This window comes from Pleuronectes platessa, chromosome 15, assembly GCF_947347685.1.
Source record: "Pleuronectes platessa chromosome 15, fPlePla1.1, whole genome shotgun sequence".
Lineage (NCBI taxonomy): Eukaryota > Metazoa > Chordata > Actinopteri > Pleuronectiformes > Pleuronectidae > Pleuronectes > Pleuronectes platessa.
Window position 1 is genome coordinate 12,432,329 of NC_070640.1, and position 18,000 is coordinate 12,450,328.

Sequence of the window (18,000 nt, forward strand, 5' to 3'; positions counted from 1 at the left end):
TCCGATGCATCAACCTTGCCAGAGTGTAAGACTGAAAATAGAGAACTTTCTGTTGGACCAAATTCTGCTGTGGACCATGTTCCTGTCACTGTACACACAGGGAAGCGTCCAATTCAAAGTGCTTTTTGCAAAATTGTGAAATTAAAAAAACAGGCCAGAGACTCCAAAATTAGAATGATGTTTCTGACACCTCAGCCAGTTCCTCTGAAAGTTAATAAAACCTGAGAGGCAGCGACTGTGATTCGGTTAACTCCACACAGAGGACAGCAGTGACCAGGCTGCACGCTATAATCCTCACAGCATTAGTCTGTAAACGCTGACATCCTGTTACAGCCTATTAGTCTGGTTTGGCTGTTGAATCCTGCTGCCAGACGCATCAACATCTATCACTCCGCCGCCTGAAAAATGCAGCAAATTGCCCACAGAATGTTTCACTGGCACAGATGTTTAATCACGTTATCAAGACATCTTTCAGTAATGCCTCATTGTGGCCTGCACTGTAGCCCAGGAAACTCATAGGGGATAATCATGGTTGATCAAATTCTTTGATGTATTATAATTCATTGTTAATGATTATTTGAATTTTAAAACATGTGTCTGAAATCTGTCCAGAGACTTCCCCATGTGTAGTGCAGTTAATTAGATATTAATCACTGTTTTCAGTTGCCTGTTGGGGGCGCTGTTGATGCCAGAATGAGAAAAGGCTAAAGGACCTTATGACTCATGTGTGTTATAAGCCCTGGACTGCAGAGCCCCTGTGACGTCACTTCACTCTTCAATTTAGTTAACAATTAAACATTAAAGAATACAAGTAAAGAGAAGTGGGACACAAGCAGGTTGAAATTAACAAGAATAAGGAATCTTTAGCGTCCATTAAATAGTGACATCCAACTCCTGGATAGTTGAGGTGAGACTTCTCCTCTGCAATTTTCTAGAAGACGCTGACACATTTTAATAGTCATATTAATATCATGTAAAAATATTGTAAACTAATCTATACTAGCTAACTGTTTGACATTGAAAACTGATTTGCTGAATTATTGTCATTGTGTTCTTATTTCTTTTTTTCTGGTTTCTCCATTACTTTCATTGTTTGGTTACATTTAGGCAAAACATCTGATTGTTAGGTTAATAAAAAAAAGATATTAGTAGGTTTAGTGAGGGAATAGGTTGGGGATAGGAATTTCCCCTGTATTTTCTTATTTTCCCATTTTTACTTTATGATTATTTTACGTTTCACCCGCTCTTTGCTTAGGTTTAGGATTATACAATAACATAAATCCCTAGTCAGGTTTGCCAAAAGCCCAAGAAATCGATCCTACAGGTAGGAACCTAATTACATTGAACCTTGGAATCATGGTTGAATCCTTAGCCCTATTATTTAACCCTCTCAAGCGAGAACACTCAGTCAAACACAGTGATTCACTCATTATTTCATCTTTTACCTGCTGCTCGTATTCAGCTAGCGACAGTAAACAGTACTGCTGATCTCTCTCTAATGGCTCAGGTGGGTGATTGTTGCTAAACAAAACAATGTGAAGGCTGTCTGCCGCCCCGGCTCAGCCCTCCAACACCCGATTGTGATAGCTGTGATAAACTGCTGCAGTTTTCACGTGTGGGGTCCTCACTGATAACATCACTGCTGTGGCTCTGCCTCTTCCTCTGCCAGCCCTCCACTGTCTGCATGGATAACCTCTGCCAAGGAGGTGATGTTGTTTTGGGCCCTGTCTGTTTATTTGTTTAATTGTAAGACAGATTAAACAAAAACAACGGAAAAGATTTCCACAAAACTTGGTGGAAGGACGTGGTATGGCTCAGGAAGAAACCCTTTACGTTTTGGTGGAGAATCCGTATCAGGAGGCCAATCCAGGAATCAGTTTATACTTTTTTAAACATTGAAAGATGGCTTTCCAGCATTGTCAACATTTTCCCACGATAGGATTAATGAATTTTGATAAACTCACTTCGGGAACTAATATTTATGAGTGTGTGAAATTTGTTGGAGATGCACCCTCTGATTTTAGTCATTCATCATGTCATCAATAATAGACTACATTTATTTTAATTCGATTTTTTCGACCTATGTCTCCTTTACTCATAAACGTAATCGTAGCCTATTATGTGGTTACATAACTTACATCTTTTACTGTAGTTTCAATGTCTACATCTGTAAAACGTGCCAACGACATAAAACATATATACAGCCTTTATGGCATGTGTTAACCATGTGCTACATGTGTACTGTGTAGTCAGCACAGAAAGCCAACGCAGCCAGTAAGTACATTATGTAATGAGTAAGGAGGAGAACTTTTCCTGGACTCATTGTTTCATGCATTTTGAAAAACATGCTCATGTTTTGCGTTCCACCTCAGTGAAGGGATCTCTGACCAACTTTGAAATCATAATTCTGCCCCTGCCTCGAACAGACTTTGCGTTCGGTTTGACAGGAAAAGATTTCGCTCTTTGAAGGCGCTTTCAATAATCAGAGCAGCAACGAGGATTCTGCAGAGAGTGAGTGAAGCCACTGATGAACACACATGATAATAAATTGTTGAATCAACAAATATATGAAAAGCCACACGAGGAGGAGGCGGAGCTTGTGCAGGGAGCTGCAGCAGTAAACGACGCTGGCCAGGGAACGTGAGAAAACGAGGAGTAATAATGTTACATGTCAAGAATAAATATGCAATGAGTGCTCTGCCTTAAGGCTCCATCAAATCGCATATTAGAGTAATTGACTGCAAAAAATATTCTTGCTAGTATTCCACCTGATCTCTGAGGACCTTTCAATACTTCCTCTGACTTAGTTCTCAACAAAAGGTCAAAGTGTCATGTGTTAACTTAGGTTTGTTTGCAATGATTGACAGAGAAAGAGACGAAAAAGTGTGAGTTCATATGTAATGTGTCACTGTTGTCAACGTGATAGCGGTGTTTGCCTGGCGGTTTAGTGCTGTAATAAAATGTAAGATATCTCCCATTCTTCAGGGTCTGTCGCTGAGTTGAAAAAGTTTAAAGTTTAATCTCAAACGGTCATCCAACAGCGTGAGATCCTTCACTAAAATGATGTCACTTTTAAAAATATCGATACTTGGAATTCTTCTTCTCCGAGTGCAGGGTAAATGTCATGTTCACAAAGCAGGGTGTTATGGGTAACTGCAGGTCGCAGAGGCTCACAGCAGGGCAGACGGGCTGTAGGCAGAGGAGTTGCATACACAACCATTATACAGATTAAAATTTATTTCATCGTGAGTTTATGTAATGGACCAACACAAAATAGTGCATCATTTGGAAGTGGGGGGAAATATTACATGGATTTCACAATTATTTACAAATAAAAATCTGAAAAGTGTTGAGTGCATATGTATTCACCCCCTTTACTGTGAAACCCCTAACAAAGATCTGGTGCGACCAATTGCATTCACAAGTCACATTTGCAAGTCACATAATTAGTAAATAGGGTCCACCTGTCTGCAATTTAATCTCAGTATAAATACACCTGTTCTGTGACGGACTCAGAGTTTGTTGGAGATCATTACTGAACAAACAGCATCATGAAGACCAAGGAGCTCACCAAACAGGTCAGGGATAAAGTTGTGGAGAAATATGAAGCAGGGTTAGGTTATAAACAAATATCCAGAGCTTTGAACATCTCTCTGAGCACCATAAAATCCATCATAAGAAAATGGAAAGAATATGGCACAACCGCAAACCTACCAAGAGGAGGCCGTCCACCCAAACTGAAGAGTCGGACAAGGAGAAAATTAATCAGAGAAGCAACCAGGAGGCCCATGGTTACTCTGGAGGAGTTGCAGAGATCCACAGCTGAGGTGGGAGAATCTGTCCACAGGACAACTATTAGTCGTCTACTCCACAAATCTGGCCTTTATGGAAGAGTGGCAAGAAGAAAGCCATTGTTGAAAGGGATCCATAAAAAATCCCGTTTGGAGTTTGCCAGAAGCCATGTGGGAGACACAGCAAACATGTGGAAGAAGGTGCTCTGGTCAGATGAGACCAAAATTGAACTTTTTGGCCTCAATGCAAAACGCTATGTGTGGCGAAAACCCAACACTGCCCATCACCCTGAGCACACCATCCCAACAGTGAAACATGGTGGTGGTAGCATCATGCTGTGGGGATGCTTCTCTTCAGCAGGTACAGGGAAACTGGTCAGAATAGAGGGAAAGATGGATGGAGCCAAATACAGGGAAATCCTTGAAGAAAATCTGATGCAGTCTGCAAAAGACTTGAGACTGGGGTGGAGGTTCATCTTCCAGCAGGACAATGACCCTAAACATACAGCCAGAGCTACAAAGGAATGGTTTGGATTAAAGAATGTTAATGTCTTGAAATGGCCCAGTCAAAGCCCAGACCTCAATCCAATAGAGAATCTATGGCAAGACTTGAAGATTGCGGTTCACAGACGGTCTCCATCCAATCTGACTGAGCTTCATCTTTTTTGCCAAGAAGAATGGACAAACCTTTCCATCTCTAGATGTGCAAAGCTGGTAGAGACATACCCCAAAAGACTTGCAGCTGTAATTGCAGCGAAAGGGGGTTCTACCAAGTATTGACACAGGGGGGTGAATACTTATGCACCCAACAGATGTCAACTTTTTTGTTCTCATTATTGTTTGTGTCACAATAACATTTATTTTGCACCTCCAAAGTACTATGTAAGTTTATTTAAGTCTATTTGAATTCCAGTTAGTAACAGTACATAATGGGAAAAAGTCCAAGGGGGGTGAATACTTATGCAAGGCACTGTATATATGACTTAAGTCATCTGGGGTTGTAAGGATGCTGCAGCCAGTCCAAGACAATGGGGTGTGGGGGGGGGCTGATAAGTAGTTTAAAGGAGAGAGCCAAGAAACCATGAAAGCGTTTACTAACACGTAGCCATGTTGAAGTCTAATTCCAGCTTTAGATCAAACTTTCCCTCTCAGAGGATTTACACATACCGACACAGATCTCTACGTCTCAGACGTCTCCTGGACTATCTCTACTATTAGTGGATAAAAGCTTGTGTGATGTTTAAATGCTTTTTTTGTGTAGTGCTGGTGTGAATATGACCCTCGCTGTTGGATGTGGTCAGAGGTGAAAGATTCAAGCAGAGAGGACTTACACACTTTAAAAAAGGTCACTCCTCAGTTTTAGCTTTTTGAGCCCATTCAGCAGGTAATCCTCCTGAAGTCTTCTTTTTTGTTAAAGTAAGTGAGTGAGATAAAGGAAGTAGGTAATCAAATTTCTGCTGTGTACTCAAACCAAATAAAAAAAGACATTATATAACATTAAATGAATGACACAAACAAATTCCAGCGGTTAATACATTATCACATTTAACCCTTGTATATATATTTTATATATTATAATCTTATAGAATTGAATTATGATTTATTTATCCAGTGACTTTTCATATTTTTGTTTAGTTTGACTTATTTCAATGAAAAGTTGGTTTTATGATTATTATGATTGTGCCTGTGATTATTATTATAATTAGGATTATGATTATTTCAAACATAGAATGCCCTCATGTTATCCAGGTCCTAAAGTTAAGGTAAGGTAAGATGTAAATAATAATAACAATAATTACTTAAATTTGTATATGGAGACAAGGACGCTTTACACACAGTGCCTTGCATAAGTATTCACCCCCCTTGGACTTTTTCCCATTATGTACTGTTACTAACTGGAATTCAAATAGACTTAAATAAACTTTTTCCCGTTTGATCAACAAAACATGCATAGTACTTTGGAGGTGCAAAATAAATTTTATTGTGACACAAACAATAATGAGAACAAAAACGTTGACATCTGTTGGGTACATAAGTATTCACCCCCCTGTGTAAATACTTGGTAGAACCCCCTTTCGCTGCAAGTACAGCTGCAAGTCTTTTGGGGTATGTCTCTACCAGCTTTGCACATCTAGAGATGGAAAGGTTTGTCCATTCTTCTTGGCAAAAAAGATGAAGCTCAGTCAGATTGGATGGAGACCGTCTGTGAACCGCAATCTTCAAGTCTTGCCATAGATTCTCTATTGGATTGAGGTCTGGGCTTTGACTGGGCCATTTTAAGACATTAACATTCTTTAATCCAAACCATTCCTTTGTAGCTCTGGCTGTATGTTTAGGGTCATTGTCCTGCTGGAAGATGAACCTCCGCCCCAGTCTCAAGTCTTTTGCAGACTGCATCAGATTTTCTTCAAGGATTTCCCTGTATTTGGCTCCATCCATCTTTCCCTCTATTCTGACCAGTTTCCCTGTACCTGCTGAAGAGAAGCATCCCCACAGCATGATGCTACCACCACCATGTTTCACTGTTGGGATGGTGTGCTCAGGGTGATGGGCAGTGTTGGGTTTTCGCCACACATAGCGTTTTGCATTGAGGCCAAAAAGTTCAAATTTTGGTCTCATCTGACCAGAGCACCTTCTTCCACATGTTTGCTGTGTCTCCCACATGGCTTCTGGCAAACTCCAAACGGGATTTTTTTATGGATCCCTTTCAACAATGGCTTTCTTCTTGCCACTCTTCCATAAAGGCCAGATTTGTGGAGTAGACGACTAATAGTTGTCCTGTGGACAGATTCTCCCACCTCAGCTGTGGATCTCTGCAACTCCTCCAGAGTAACCATGGGCCTCCTGGTTGCTTCTCTGATTAATTTTCTCCTTGTCCGACTCTTCAGTTTGGGTGGACGGCCTCCTCTTGGTAGGTTTGCGGTTGTGCCATATTCTTTCCATTTTCTTATGATGGATTTTATGGTGCTCAGAGAGATGTTCAAAGCTCTGGATATTTTTTTATAACCTAACCCTACTTCATATTTCTCCACAACTTTATCCCTGACCTGTTTGGTGAGCTCCTTGGTCTTCATGATGCTGTTTGTTCAGTAATGATCTCCAACAAACTCTGAGTCCGTCACAGAACAGGTGTATTTATACTGAGATTAAATTGCAGACAGGTGGACCCTATTTACTAATTATGTGACTTGCAAATGTGACTTGTGAATGCAATTGGTCGCACCAGATCTTTGTTAGGGGTTTCACAGTAAAGGGGGTGAATACATATGCACTCAACACTTTTCAGATTTTTATTTGTAAATAATTGTGAAATCCATGTAATATTTCCCCCCACTTCCAAATGATGCACTATTTTGTGTGGGTCCATTACATAAACTCACGATGAAATAAATTTTAATCTGTGGTTATACCATGACAAAATGTAGAAAAGTCCAAAGGGGGTGAATACTTATGCAAGGCACTGTATTTGAGGGAGGAGGACACATCTAAGGTGATAAAGACATAGACAAGGACAGATGGCATCAGACCAAGTCATATACATAATGAAAACTGGTTTCTCTCTCTTCATTTTATTTAGCTGTTGAACTCACAGTCTCTGATCTGTTGCAACACTCAACTTTCATTTGACTGTTTATCTGTTGTCAGTATTTCCAAAAAAGCCCAAAGCTCCCAGACCATCTGTTACCAAATTTACTTTAAAATATTTGAATCTATTCTGTCAGGTCCTGCTGGTTCTTCAGGGCTCCGACCTGAAAGTATTCTGAAAGAGCAAGAACCTGGACGGATCTGTTCCCTGATCGGAGACTCACAGCTGAGAAAACGGAGAGTTTATTATTTTGCTTTGGTGCACCTGCAGCTTCATTCAGCCTGACATCTCATGCTGATCATTACACAAGCCGACACATTCCTCAAAACTAGTCACCAGGACACAAACCATACAAACTGTCATATTTTAGCCACATGAACTCAACAAAGACAGTTCGAGTGTAACATTAAAATGATTAAATGGAATTAGAAGTTTTTGCATGCAGTTTTGTAGTAATTTTACTGTTTTGGTTCTGTATCATGATGCTTAGTCTGAGTTACGTGACTGACAGAAAAACTATAACTTTTCTTGTTTGAATAGTCACACAAAGTCACTTATTGACTCCAAATTGTGTTTTATAACACAAAGGTGAGTACGAGGAAAGGTCAACGTGTTGAAATGCATTTGAATAGCTGGATACGTATTGTTTATCAGCTCCTCATGGCAAACATTTGTCGACTTTTCTTTTTCTACTTGGATAAATGTTGTTTAATCCACTCAATCCCTCCATCTGATCAATATGAATCAACGAATGAATCAATTAGGACCTAATAAAGATATAGATAAGGAAACAATAGTTAAACCAGCTTTATTTGATTGATACACCGATGGGAACATTGACACACACACACACACAAACACACACACACACACACACACACACACACACACACACACACACACTATCACCCTGCACCTTAGATTAAGTAACCAATAAAGTGTGGGGAGTGTGTCTTGGGGCAAAGAGGGGAGAGAGCCGAGCACACACCATGCCCACCCCTGATGCTGGAGCTCACTCGCAGTGAAACACTTCAACACAACATTGTTCACACACAGCGAGGACTCAGTACTCGGCTGGAGTGTTCAGTGAATGAGCTGCTAATACCTCCAGAGGTTACATTGCACTTCCAATAATCCAAAGTTCAGGAAAGCTGCTGGAATTTGAGAGGCTATTACACACTTGAACCCAGTGCTGTTACAAGACGACTTTTACTTCTGTTTGAATTACTTTTTTTATTTTTTATTTTTAGAGGACATCTCTATGGGACATGTGGCAAGGATTTGATATGAGCTGACGGTATAGTGTCCTTATTGTCCTCGATGAAAGTGTTGCACTTTGTGAGCCGGCTTACCGATTGCTCTACTGGAAATTCTGTGTAGCCGGATGAGAGGAGGTGAGTTTTTATTATTAACACATTTAAATGCACAACTATTGTCAGCTGCTTCTATCAACCTTTCCTTAATATTTCCACAGGTGCTAGAACAACATATTATTTTCTACACATCCAGCTATTTTTAAGTAACCAGCCAACAGCAGGCTCTAGCAGCACCCGTTAACTTTGACAGACCTTTTGCAGAGAACTATGCCATTTAGTGAGCTCCTAGAGCAGGTGGGCAGCACCGGACGCTTCCAGGTCCTGCATGTGACCCTCCTGTGTATCCCTGTCCTGATGATGGCCAGCCACAACCTGCTGCAGAACTTTGTGGCCACGGTGCCGTCTCACTACTGCAACGCCCACGCAAACCTCTCCCAGGCCCAGCTGAGCCTGGAGGAATCGCTGCTGATCACAGTACCGTTGGACGGGCAAGGGAGGCCGCAGAGGTGCCAGCGTTACGCTGCTCCACAGTGGCACCTCCTGGGCAAGAATGGGACCTCCGGCTCGGGGGATCTTGCAGATGCTACAGAAGGTTTTGATGCTGCCCTGCAGGAATGCACAGATGGATGGTTCTATAACAGTACTGTCAGGAGCTCCACAATCATATCTGAGGTTTCTTTTTTCAGTCATATTACTCTCATTCACAGTGCAAATGTGAATATGATTTCCTGTCATGTGTTGTAACTTGTGCTGTTGTTTCTTCAGTGGCATTTGGTGTGTGATATGCACTCATTTAAACAAATGGGACAAACCATTTATATGGGAGGTGTGCTTGTGGGAGCTCTTCTGTTTGGAGGCCTTTCAGACAGGTAGCGTTCTTTTATGGATGTAACTTTACTGCTAAATCTTTTATCCAATGTTATATGAAAACTTAGCTCTTCTTCCTATGTTTTTGTATAAAATTGCAATTCATTCATATGTGTCACAGTTAATAATAATATACTTTAGTATGGCCTAACTGACAAAACTCTTCTTCTTGGGCTTCCAGATATGGTCGCCGTATCCTCCTGCTCATCTCCAACCTGCTGATGGCGGTGTCAGGAACATGTGCCGCTTTCTCCAGCTCCTTCTCCCTCTTCTGCGTGTTCCGCTTTGGTTGTGGCTTGGCTCTGTCTGGCCTGGGACTCAACACCTTCTCACTCAGTAAGTTATTTATTTCTGGATAGAATGAAGGCTAAATATAAACAGTCACACTGAATAATTGCATGTGGATGAAGATGACAGGCCTGACACTTATCCCAGTACATAGAAGTTCTAATCATTTTAAATTCTGTAAAACGTGTTTTCTTCTGTGATTATTTCTTTTCAAGTTGTGGAGTGGATCCCCACTCGCATCCGGACTGCGGTGGGGACAGCTACCGGCTACTGTTACACGATAGGCCAGTTGATCCTGGTTTTATTAGCCTACTTCATTCGGGACTGGAGGTGGTTAACCCTGGCTGTATCTTTGCCCTTCTATGTCTTCTTCCTCATTGCATGGTGAGTTATGTGCAAAGAGAACATGTGCATTGCCCTAAACATTGGATTACTAACCAAATATCTCAAACAGGTGGTTTCATGAATCTTCAAGATGGTTAGCCCTGAGTAACAGGACCGAGCACGCCCTCAAGAACCTCAAGAGTGTGGCCAGATTTAACGGACGCCACGAAGAGGCAGAAAAATTAGACATTAAAGTAAGAGAGCACGGTGTGTTTGCGTTATTGCACCACCTATCTGTTTATAACTGTATTTGAAATACATTTCGATTACGAGAACTCTCTCTTCATTAATAGATACTGCATGAATCCATGAAGAAAGAGATGTCCAGTACTAAGGGCTCCTACTCTATCCTGGATCTTTTCAAGACACCCGCCATGAGGAAGAGGACACTCTGCCTCAGTGCTGTCTGGTACATTTCCTTCCTATTGTACAAACACCAGACCTCTAAGCATCGTCTTTGAAACTACAATGATGCAATTCATGTTTTCTACACCCAGGTTATCAACCAGCTTTGCCTACTATGGTCTTGCTATGGATCTGGACAAGTTTGGGGTGGACATCTACTTAATCCAAGTGATCTTCGGTGCTGTTGACATCCCCGCTAAAGTTGTCGTCGTCGTGTCAATGAGTTTAATTGGGAGGCGTCGATCCCAATGTGCTGTTCTTGTCATCGCTGGGATCACTATTTTGCTCAACTTACTGGTCCCTTATGGTATGTTAGCTTACTGTTATCCTAATTTTACTAAACATATTTGATACATTCCTGTCTGGCTTCTCTGCTTGGTTTGTACATGTGTGAAACTGCTGTTCTCTCCTGTGGTGTGCAGCAGAGTTCTACATTGGGTCCATTACCATTTGTTCTGTATACGCCTCAGATAAGTCGTACCATTGGCAAATTTAAAGGAATAGCTCACCCAAAATAATTGCATTTGCTTTGCAGCCAAGTCCAATACAATGGAAGTAAATGGCGATCAATTCTTCAGGCAAAACAACAACAAAAAACGTATCAAACTTTTTTTACGCTTTATTGGTTGTTTTTGTTATTGTTGTTGTTTTACATGGACTTAAACACTTCCCTGACCCCTCCGTCAGCATAGTGGTGAGTATAGATAATGAGTGAATTTAAATTTTTTCGGTCAACTATCCCTTTAATGTTATCTCATAACACCGTCATGCTGATGATACTCAGCTGTCTGTGTACTTTAAGGATAATTAGAATGATAAATTGTCTGTTTTGCACTGTTGAGAACAACTCTCCCAGCTAAATGTAGATAAGACTGAGGATTGCATCTTTGCTCCAGACCACATAGATTTGCATGTTGCTCAATTCAGCTGTGCAGCCTAATCTTTGAAATCTCGGTGTTAGGATTCATTTGAAGGTATTTGTCTTTAGGCAGCCCTACATGGGCAGGCACCTGCATACAACTCTGACCTACTGAATCTTTATATCATTAGGAGGTCACTTAGGTCTTCTGGCTCATAAACAAAAGTTGATAGTGGCTCAGACACTGTGGAATTTTCCTTCCAGAGGAATACCATCTTTGACCGCTGTTGATACCTTCAACAGAAATGAATTTAATAAAAGCGTATTTGTATAACGTCGAATCATAATACAAATGATCTCAAGGCCTTTTACCTAGAAGGTCAAGACCTTAGAATCAAAAGAAAAACTCAACAGCTCCCACAATGAGCAGCACTTTGGCGACTGTGGAGAGAGAAAAAAAATCCCTCATTAACTGGAAGAAACCACAAGCAGGACCAGACTCAACTGGGCGGCCATCTGCTGCGACCGATTGGAGTGAGCAGAGAAAAAGAAAGGGAAGAGAAGAAAGGTGGATGGCAAAGAGGGGAGAGAAGAGAGAGAGGTAGGGGGGAGAAGAGACAAAGATCAGGAACAGTTGTGTAAGCTGAAGACCGCTGAGGTTTGCAGCTTTGCATGTTCTTCTGTCCTACTTCTGTACATATTTTCTGTGTTTTTGTACGCTGTTTAACAATGTGTCACACATACATTGTGTGCAAAATATACCACAATAGTATTACACACTGCAGAGACAACAGAGTGATCAAATGCATATTCCACCTGTGTGCAGATAAACAGACGATTCGCACCTGTCTGGCTGTGTTGGGCAAAGGTTGCCTCGCTGCATCATTCAACTGCTGTTACCTTTACTCTGGAGAACTGTTCCCAACAATAATTCGGTAAGTCTTGTTTACATATTCTCAATTATTTTGTTCACTGAGGTAACTCAGCTACATTCAGTTAATTAATTTACTCTCGCATCTATTGAGGAAATCTCATTGTATAAATGAGGGTTTCTCTGGAACTAAATCAGCCTGATAAATTAAAGGAACTATGGGACACCTCGTATTTTTCTGGACAAATTGGAAATATGTGCAACGCGACAAAATGTCTAGTACCAAGCTACTCAGAGTAAAGGTCGTCAATTAGAACACTGCTCCAGGAGAGCTGCAGGTTTTTTATACATAACTCCTTTGTGTTGAATGAGAAGCCACTTGTAGCCATAAAAAAAAAAGAAACAAAGGTTCAGTGGAAACTGCAGAAGGTGTTTATGTGCCCTTTCTTGTACAGACACATTGGCAGCAGAGCAGATAAATATTAACAGTGTCAAACAGTAGCTTCTACTAAGAATGCATGAAGGCTAAACAATAACAGATCATTATGAACTCAGTGACATTTTCATTATGTACGAGGATGTGGCTTCAACATGGTAACATTGGAAACATATTTTAGGTTTTAGTTAATGTTCATGCACATGTTCAGACACATGGTCTCATAAAACTGTGATATGTATTTTGTGACTGACATTAGTATAACAATACTCAACACTTATTGTTTCTAGTAGCAGAAGAGCTGCTGAATAAATTACTTGGTTTATTATACCCTTCAATAGAAGCTAAGAATACTGTTGTAATATTTAAAAAATAAGGTCATAATTGTGAAGACAGTTGTAGTATTGCATAAATCAAGTTTTAAATGACTGGGGGAAATAGTAAGAATAGTATTACATGGAAAAACATTTTAAAGGTAAAAAACAACCAGTCTTTGTCAGAATTCAACTCTTTGTGGATCCAAAATCTCAGTAAAGAAAAGAGGCAACTTCCTCCAAGTCTGTGAGGTTCTTTTCTTCGGAGTAGACTCAGTTTCTAACTCAATCTTTTGAAAGACCTGATACTTATGATAATGTGGTGCTGATCAGCCAAAATATCCCTTATACTTAAACAGGATAAGTTTACAAGATGCTCCACATTCATCAATGTAATATAATCTAAAATCATGTGACTTTAGGACTTTAACTTTGACTTGATTCTCAAATTCTCTGATATCCTTTTTCCCTTTAAGTGGCCCCAGTAATGTTAATTATGACAGACATCAGTTCCATTGAAATATTCCGCACTAAGCATTAACTTAAACCAATCTAATTGAGACCATCTGACTGTATTGCAATTCTAAATATCCATTAAGAGGAAAATTATGTGTGTATTATTAAATGAGTTGTGCCTTTTTTTGGTATTTAACAGTTCTTCTCTGTCTCTCAGTCAGAACGGTATGGGCTGGGTCTCCATGATGGCCCGGATAGGAGCCATGGTGGCCCCTATGGTCCTCCTCACCAGGGACTACATACCATGGCTACCAGGTTTAATCTACGGAGGAGCTCCCATCCTCAGTGGGCTGGCGGCAATATTTCTTCCCGAGACACTTGGCTCACCCCTTCCTGACACACTGCAAGATGTGGAGGAGAGGTAAGATCGGGCTGCGGGAGACAGGACGTGTTAATTCTTGTATGTCTCTCACAACATTCATTTTGAAACAGCTCACAAGATGACTTTAATGCACATTTATAGCTTGCTTTTTGTGTTTTCCACACAGTGAGTCTGGGAGAAGATCCAAAATGTCGCCAAAGGAAACGATAACCTTGCAGGACAAGCAGGCGAATCTCCTAAAGCAGAGTGCCTGAGGGCGTATGTAGTTCACTCCCTTAGGTTTTAACTGTCCGGCCTGTTTATCTGATTTCTGTGAAGAGCGTATTGTGTCCTGTGACTGCTGGACAAATGGAGTTGCTATATTATATTTGAACAGGTCAATACAGTGAAATGAATAGCTGCAAATAATCATGTTTATTTGTCATACAGTAGATTGGAGGTTTTGAATCTAATTCTATTTTATATTTTATATATCTGTGTAAAAAGATGATTATTATGCATAAAATGATTCTACAGGCTATGATCTGCTTTAACTGGTGCTTCTTGGTGGTTGATAAACACAACCCTGCCTTTTAAAACAGAACCACTCAGTTTCCACTTGGTCGCCGGCGACCAGGTAACATCGATGTAACTTGTACAAATATTAACCAGCTACACACAGTTTGATTCTACACAATTCAACCTTTCAGGTCTTTTAACAGAAGCCATGAACCATGAACCATGAACAAAATATGAACAAAATAAATATAATTCATTCAGATTTACAAACTTTGTGAACTAGCAAGACTGTGAAATGTTGGCCTCACCTGCAGTGAGTCTGTCCGTCTGTTGCTTGATTATTTATATCCTTGTAGTCTATCACCTTTAAAAAATAAAGGCTTTTCTCTTGATATGTATGGATATTATTATTTATTTGCAGCACGTCACCACTATTCTGCGATTTTCTCTGCTCTCTGGATCTGGTCAACATTTTGTTATGAGTATACTGCAGTTAAACGTCACGATGCAAAGTTCTGTTCAGATTTGACCCCATGAGGCTCATGTGAGGACTGTGAGGAAAGAACAGAAGCACACACTGATCTTCTGCCAGTTGTAGAATAAGTTGTTCGTCAGACTGTTCTTCAAGCAAGACTGTTCGTCAGTCTTGCTTGAAGACGGAGGCAGGAGAAGGTAGCTGAGTTCTTCTGACCAAATGTTTCATCGTGCGAGAGGTGTTTTTGAAAAATAAATAAAAATAAAAGAAGAGATTGGCGTTTTTTGGAAAAATATGAAAAGGTTTTATCCGCATCTAAATGCTTCAGTGTGTGTCCAGTGTTTCCAGATGGGGAGTAAAAGCCCGATTGGAGACACTCGAGAAGAACACTGACAGCACAAAGTAAAAATGTATGCCTGGTGGAATTTACCTATGTCTTTTTTTTCGACAATATATGGAAGATATATATTTTTTATGTTTTTATATAAAGTAAATCTCGAGATTTATTTTCAAGTGAAGACGAAAAAGCCATGTTTCATCTGATGTAGCTTAGCAGAAGATTTTTCCTTTCCAGCGATGTATCATGTACATATTTTGTCCATGCATAGAAAAAGGTGGATTTAATCGACACCTATTCATTGATATCGTCTGTGCTTTTCTTTTCTCATGGTCGGTTGAACCACGCATCATGATTTCTAACTAATGTTCCATTTAAACAGGCTGAGTCACTGCCACTGTAAATTAACTGAAGGAAGTCAGAGGTGAAACCTGTTTGAGCAGCTCAAGGATTCAAGAATCTGAATGTAAACACAGAGAAAACAGCACCACCCGATGGGAAAACAGAAACTCAACGGCTGGTGGCTTCGCCTTTCACTACCTGGACCTGATCCATTGTTTCTGAAATAAATAAATAAATGAGTAAACCTCATGATGTTATAACATGTTTTCCCCCAGGAGACCTTAGGGAAGTGTTGTCAGACATTAACTCTGACAGTTAAACTGGCACGCACTCGTTTTCCGTTTAACTTGACTCCAGCAGTCAGTCTAGCTAATGTCTACAGGAATTCTAATGGAAAAAGTCCATCCAGACATATTATATGGTTAGGGTCTTTGGAAACATGTGGGCAAAAATTAGCGAGCAGGGCGGTTTTTCACATGTAGATTATATAACACTGGGACTCCTCTGACTAACTGTATTAAGTGCTATACAAATAAAGTTATTATTATTATTATAATTATAAAAGATAGGTTTGGATTTGCCCCTGAATCAGATTCACTTTCATTTTGAAAGGATTACTAAATACTTATACACTTAAACAAGTTTTTACATATGAAACTGTTCATTTGATACATAATAACTCAACTACAGAGCAGCCAATAAACAGCCGATGGTCTGCACATCAAACCTAAGCGCAAATCTTATAAAATGTTCCTATAGCTTTTATGTAAATGCAAAATGTTATGAACTGTTTTTTGAACTGGAGCATGAATGGTCTATACTTGCAGCGATGGAGGAAGTTTACAAAATATTTTACTAGAGTAGAAGTGCTCAAGTAATATTCAGAGATTCATAACCAACTACTTCACTTCAGTAAAAGTAAGTACTTGCTTTTGCACATATACTTATTGAAAGCAAAAGCACTTGCTGAGTGCTTTTACTTGGTGGTGTACCTGCTGTTGTAGGCCTCATTATGTATGCATTGTAAAGATGTAGTGGAGTAGAAAGTACAGATATTCGCTGATTGTAAAAATCATATAGAGAAGTAAAGTACAGATGCATTAACAGACACTTAAGTACAGTAAATAAGGAAATGTACTTTGTTATGTCCTACCAATGCATATTTGGTATGTTGGTTCAGTAGTAAATGTTCCAATCTAGTTCTGTAGGACTCTTCTAATGAATGCTATATCTATACAGTGTATTTTTATTAAAGGGGAAATACAACTGTATACAAGTCAATTACACTTTGTGAGAAAGTGAACTGCTCTGGTTTGGTGGCTGACAGATCTTGCTGTTGGGTCACCATCTAGTGGTGAATTGATGGAAGTGCTTTAGAGGAACTGAACAGAATATCAGTAAAAACGTTTGAACTAAAATGTGACGTGACATCTAAACCTGTATTTCCTGACAACATAAAGATTCTCGCTCGTAGAGGTTTTTTAATTAAATGAAGTTGCATAATAATATTCAGTGTTAGCTTCACTACGCATTAGGCCTTTATTGAAGAAATAGGCGTTGGTGTTGAACAAGAACTGGCAGTTATGAGATGATTCTGCATAATTATAGTTATGCACAGTTGTATAACTCAACACTGTTCAGCTCTCACGGAGGTCGTGGGTTTTTATGTGCATCTGGCAACAACTGTGAGAGTTGTCCCCTCTGAGAGCAGAGCAACCATCTACAGCTTCTTTATAATTTACAAACCCATATTAAACTGATCATATTTCACAATCAGAGTTTATGTGTGTGCTTGTCAGTGGCTGTGTGCATCGTACGCATCGTGCCAGATGAAGTCCAACCTTAGGCCTAGGCAGGTGAGAGGCGCCTCAAAATGCAGAGCGAGGCATTCTACACAAATAACTACATCGTAAAGTGATATGAATAAAGATTTATTTTCTCATATGAACAGGTGGATTCATTTTTCATTTTATTTTACAATCTATGACAATCTCGCAGTTTTTTTCTTTTTTTCTAGCATATTTCAGGAATGACATGGGGGGGGGAGGTTATTTTTTATTGCTGAATGTTAAATGAAATACACTTTCACCGACTGAAAAAAAAAAAAAAAGAGAATTGTCTGCTGCTTTTTTTTTTTTTTTTCTACCATGCACCCATCTAACCTTGACCACAAGGACATGCAGAGGAGAGGTGTTCAAACATTTTCAAGCGAGGGCGGGGAAGTGGGGTCGAGGTGGGGCGGTGTAGGTTGTGGGTGAGGGGTGGGGGTCTTAAAATCAAACAGAAGATAGCGGCAGGAGGCGCCTGGTAGTCTGAATCAGGCGAGAGGGCTGGGGGGGTTATCCACGTTGAAACCACAGCAGTGCCATATTCTTGCACTCTTTCAGATGTAC

At 40.1% G+C, this 18,000-nt stretch overlaps 1 protein-coding gene across 3 annotated transcripts; it reads left to right on the plus strand.

Moving 5' to 3' along the window:
* The first annotated feature begins 8,405 nt into the window (after window positions 1–8,405).
* slc22a6l (solute carrier family 22 member 6, like) lies at window positions 8,406–14,658 on the plus strand. Of its 3 annotated transcripts, none has more exons than XM_053441598.1 (11): window positions 8,406–8,771; window positions 8,852–9,365; window positions 9,459–9,562; window positions 9,742–9,896; window positions 10,064–10,232; window positions 10,303–10,426; window positions 10,526–10,641; window positions 10,730–10,944; window positions 12,323–12,431; window positions 13,791–13,994; window positions 14,122–14,658. In XM_053441598.1, the coding sequence occupies exons 2-11, from the start codon at window positions 8,961–8,963 to the stop codon at window positions 14,207–14,209; spliced, it is 1,689 nt and encodes a 562-aa protein (XP_053297573.1). In that variant the 5' UTR covers window positions 8,406–8,771; window positions 8,852–8,960; the 3' UTR covers window positions 14,210–14,658. The 3 variants fall into 3 exon arrangements, with proteins under 3 accessions (XP_053297573.1, XP_053297572.1, XP_053297574.1); XM_053441597.1 differs by having other exon boundaries at window positions 8,944–9,365; XM_053441599.1 differs by having other exon boundaries at window positions 8,955–9,365.
* Window positions 14,659–18,000: the final 3,342 nt, after the last annotated feature.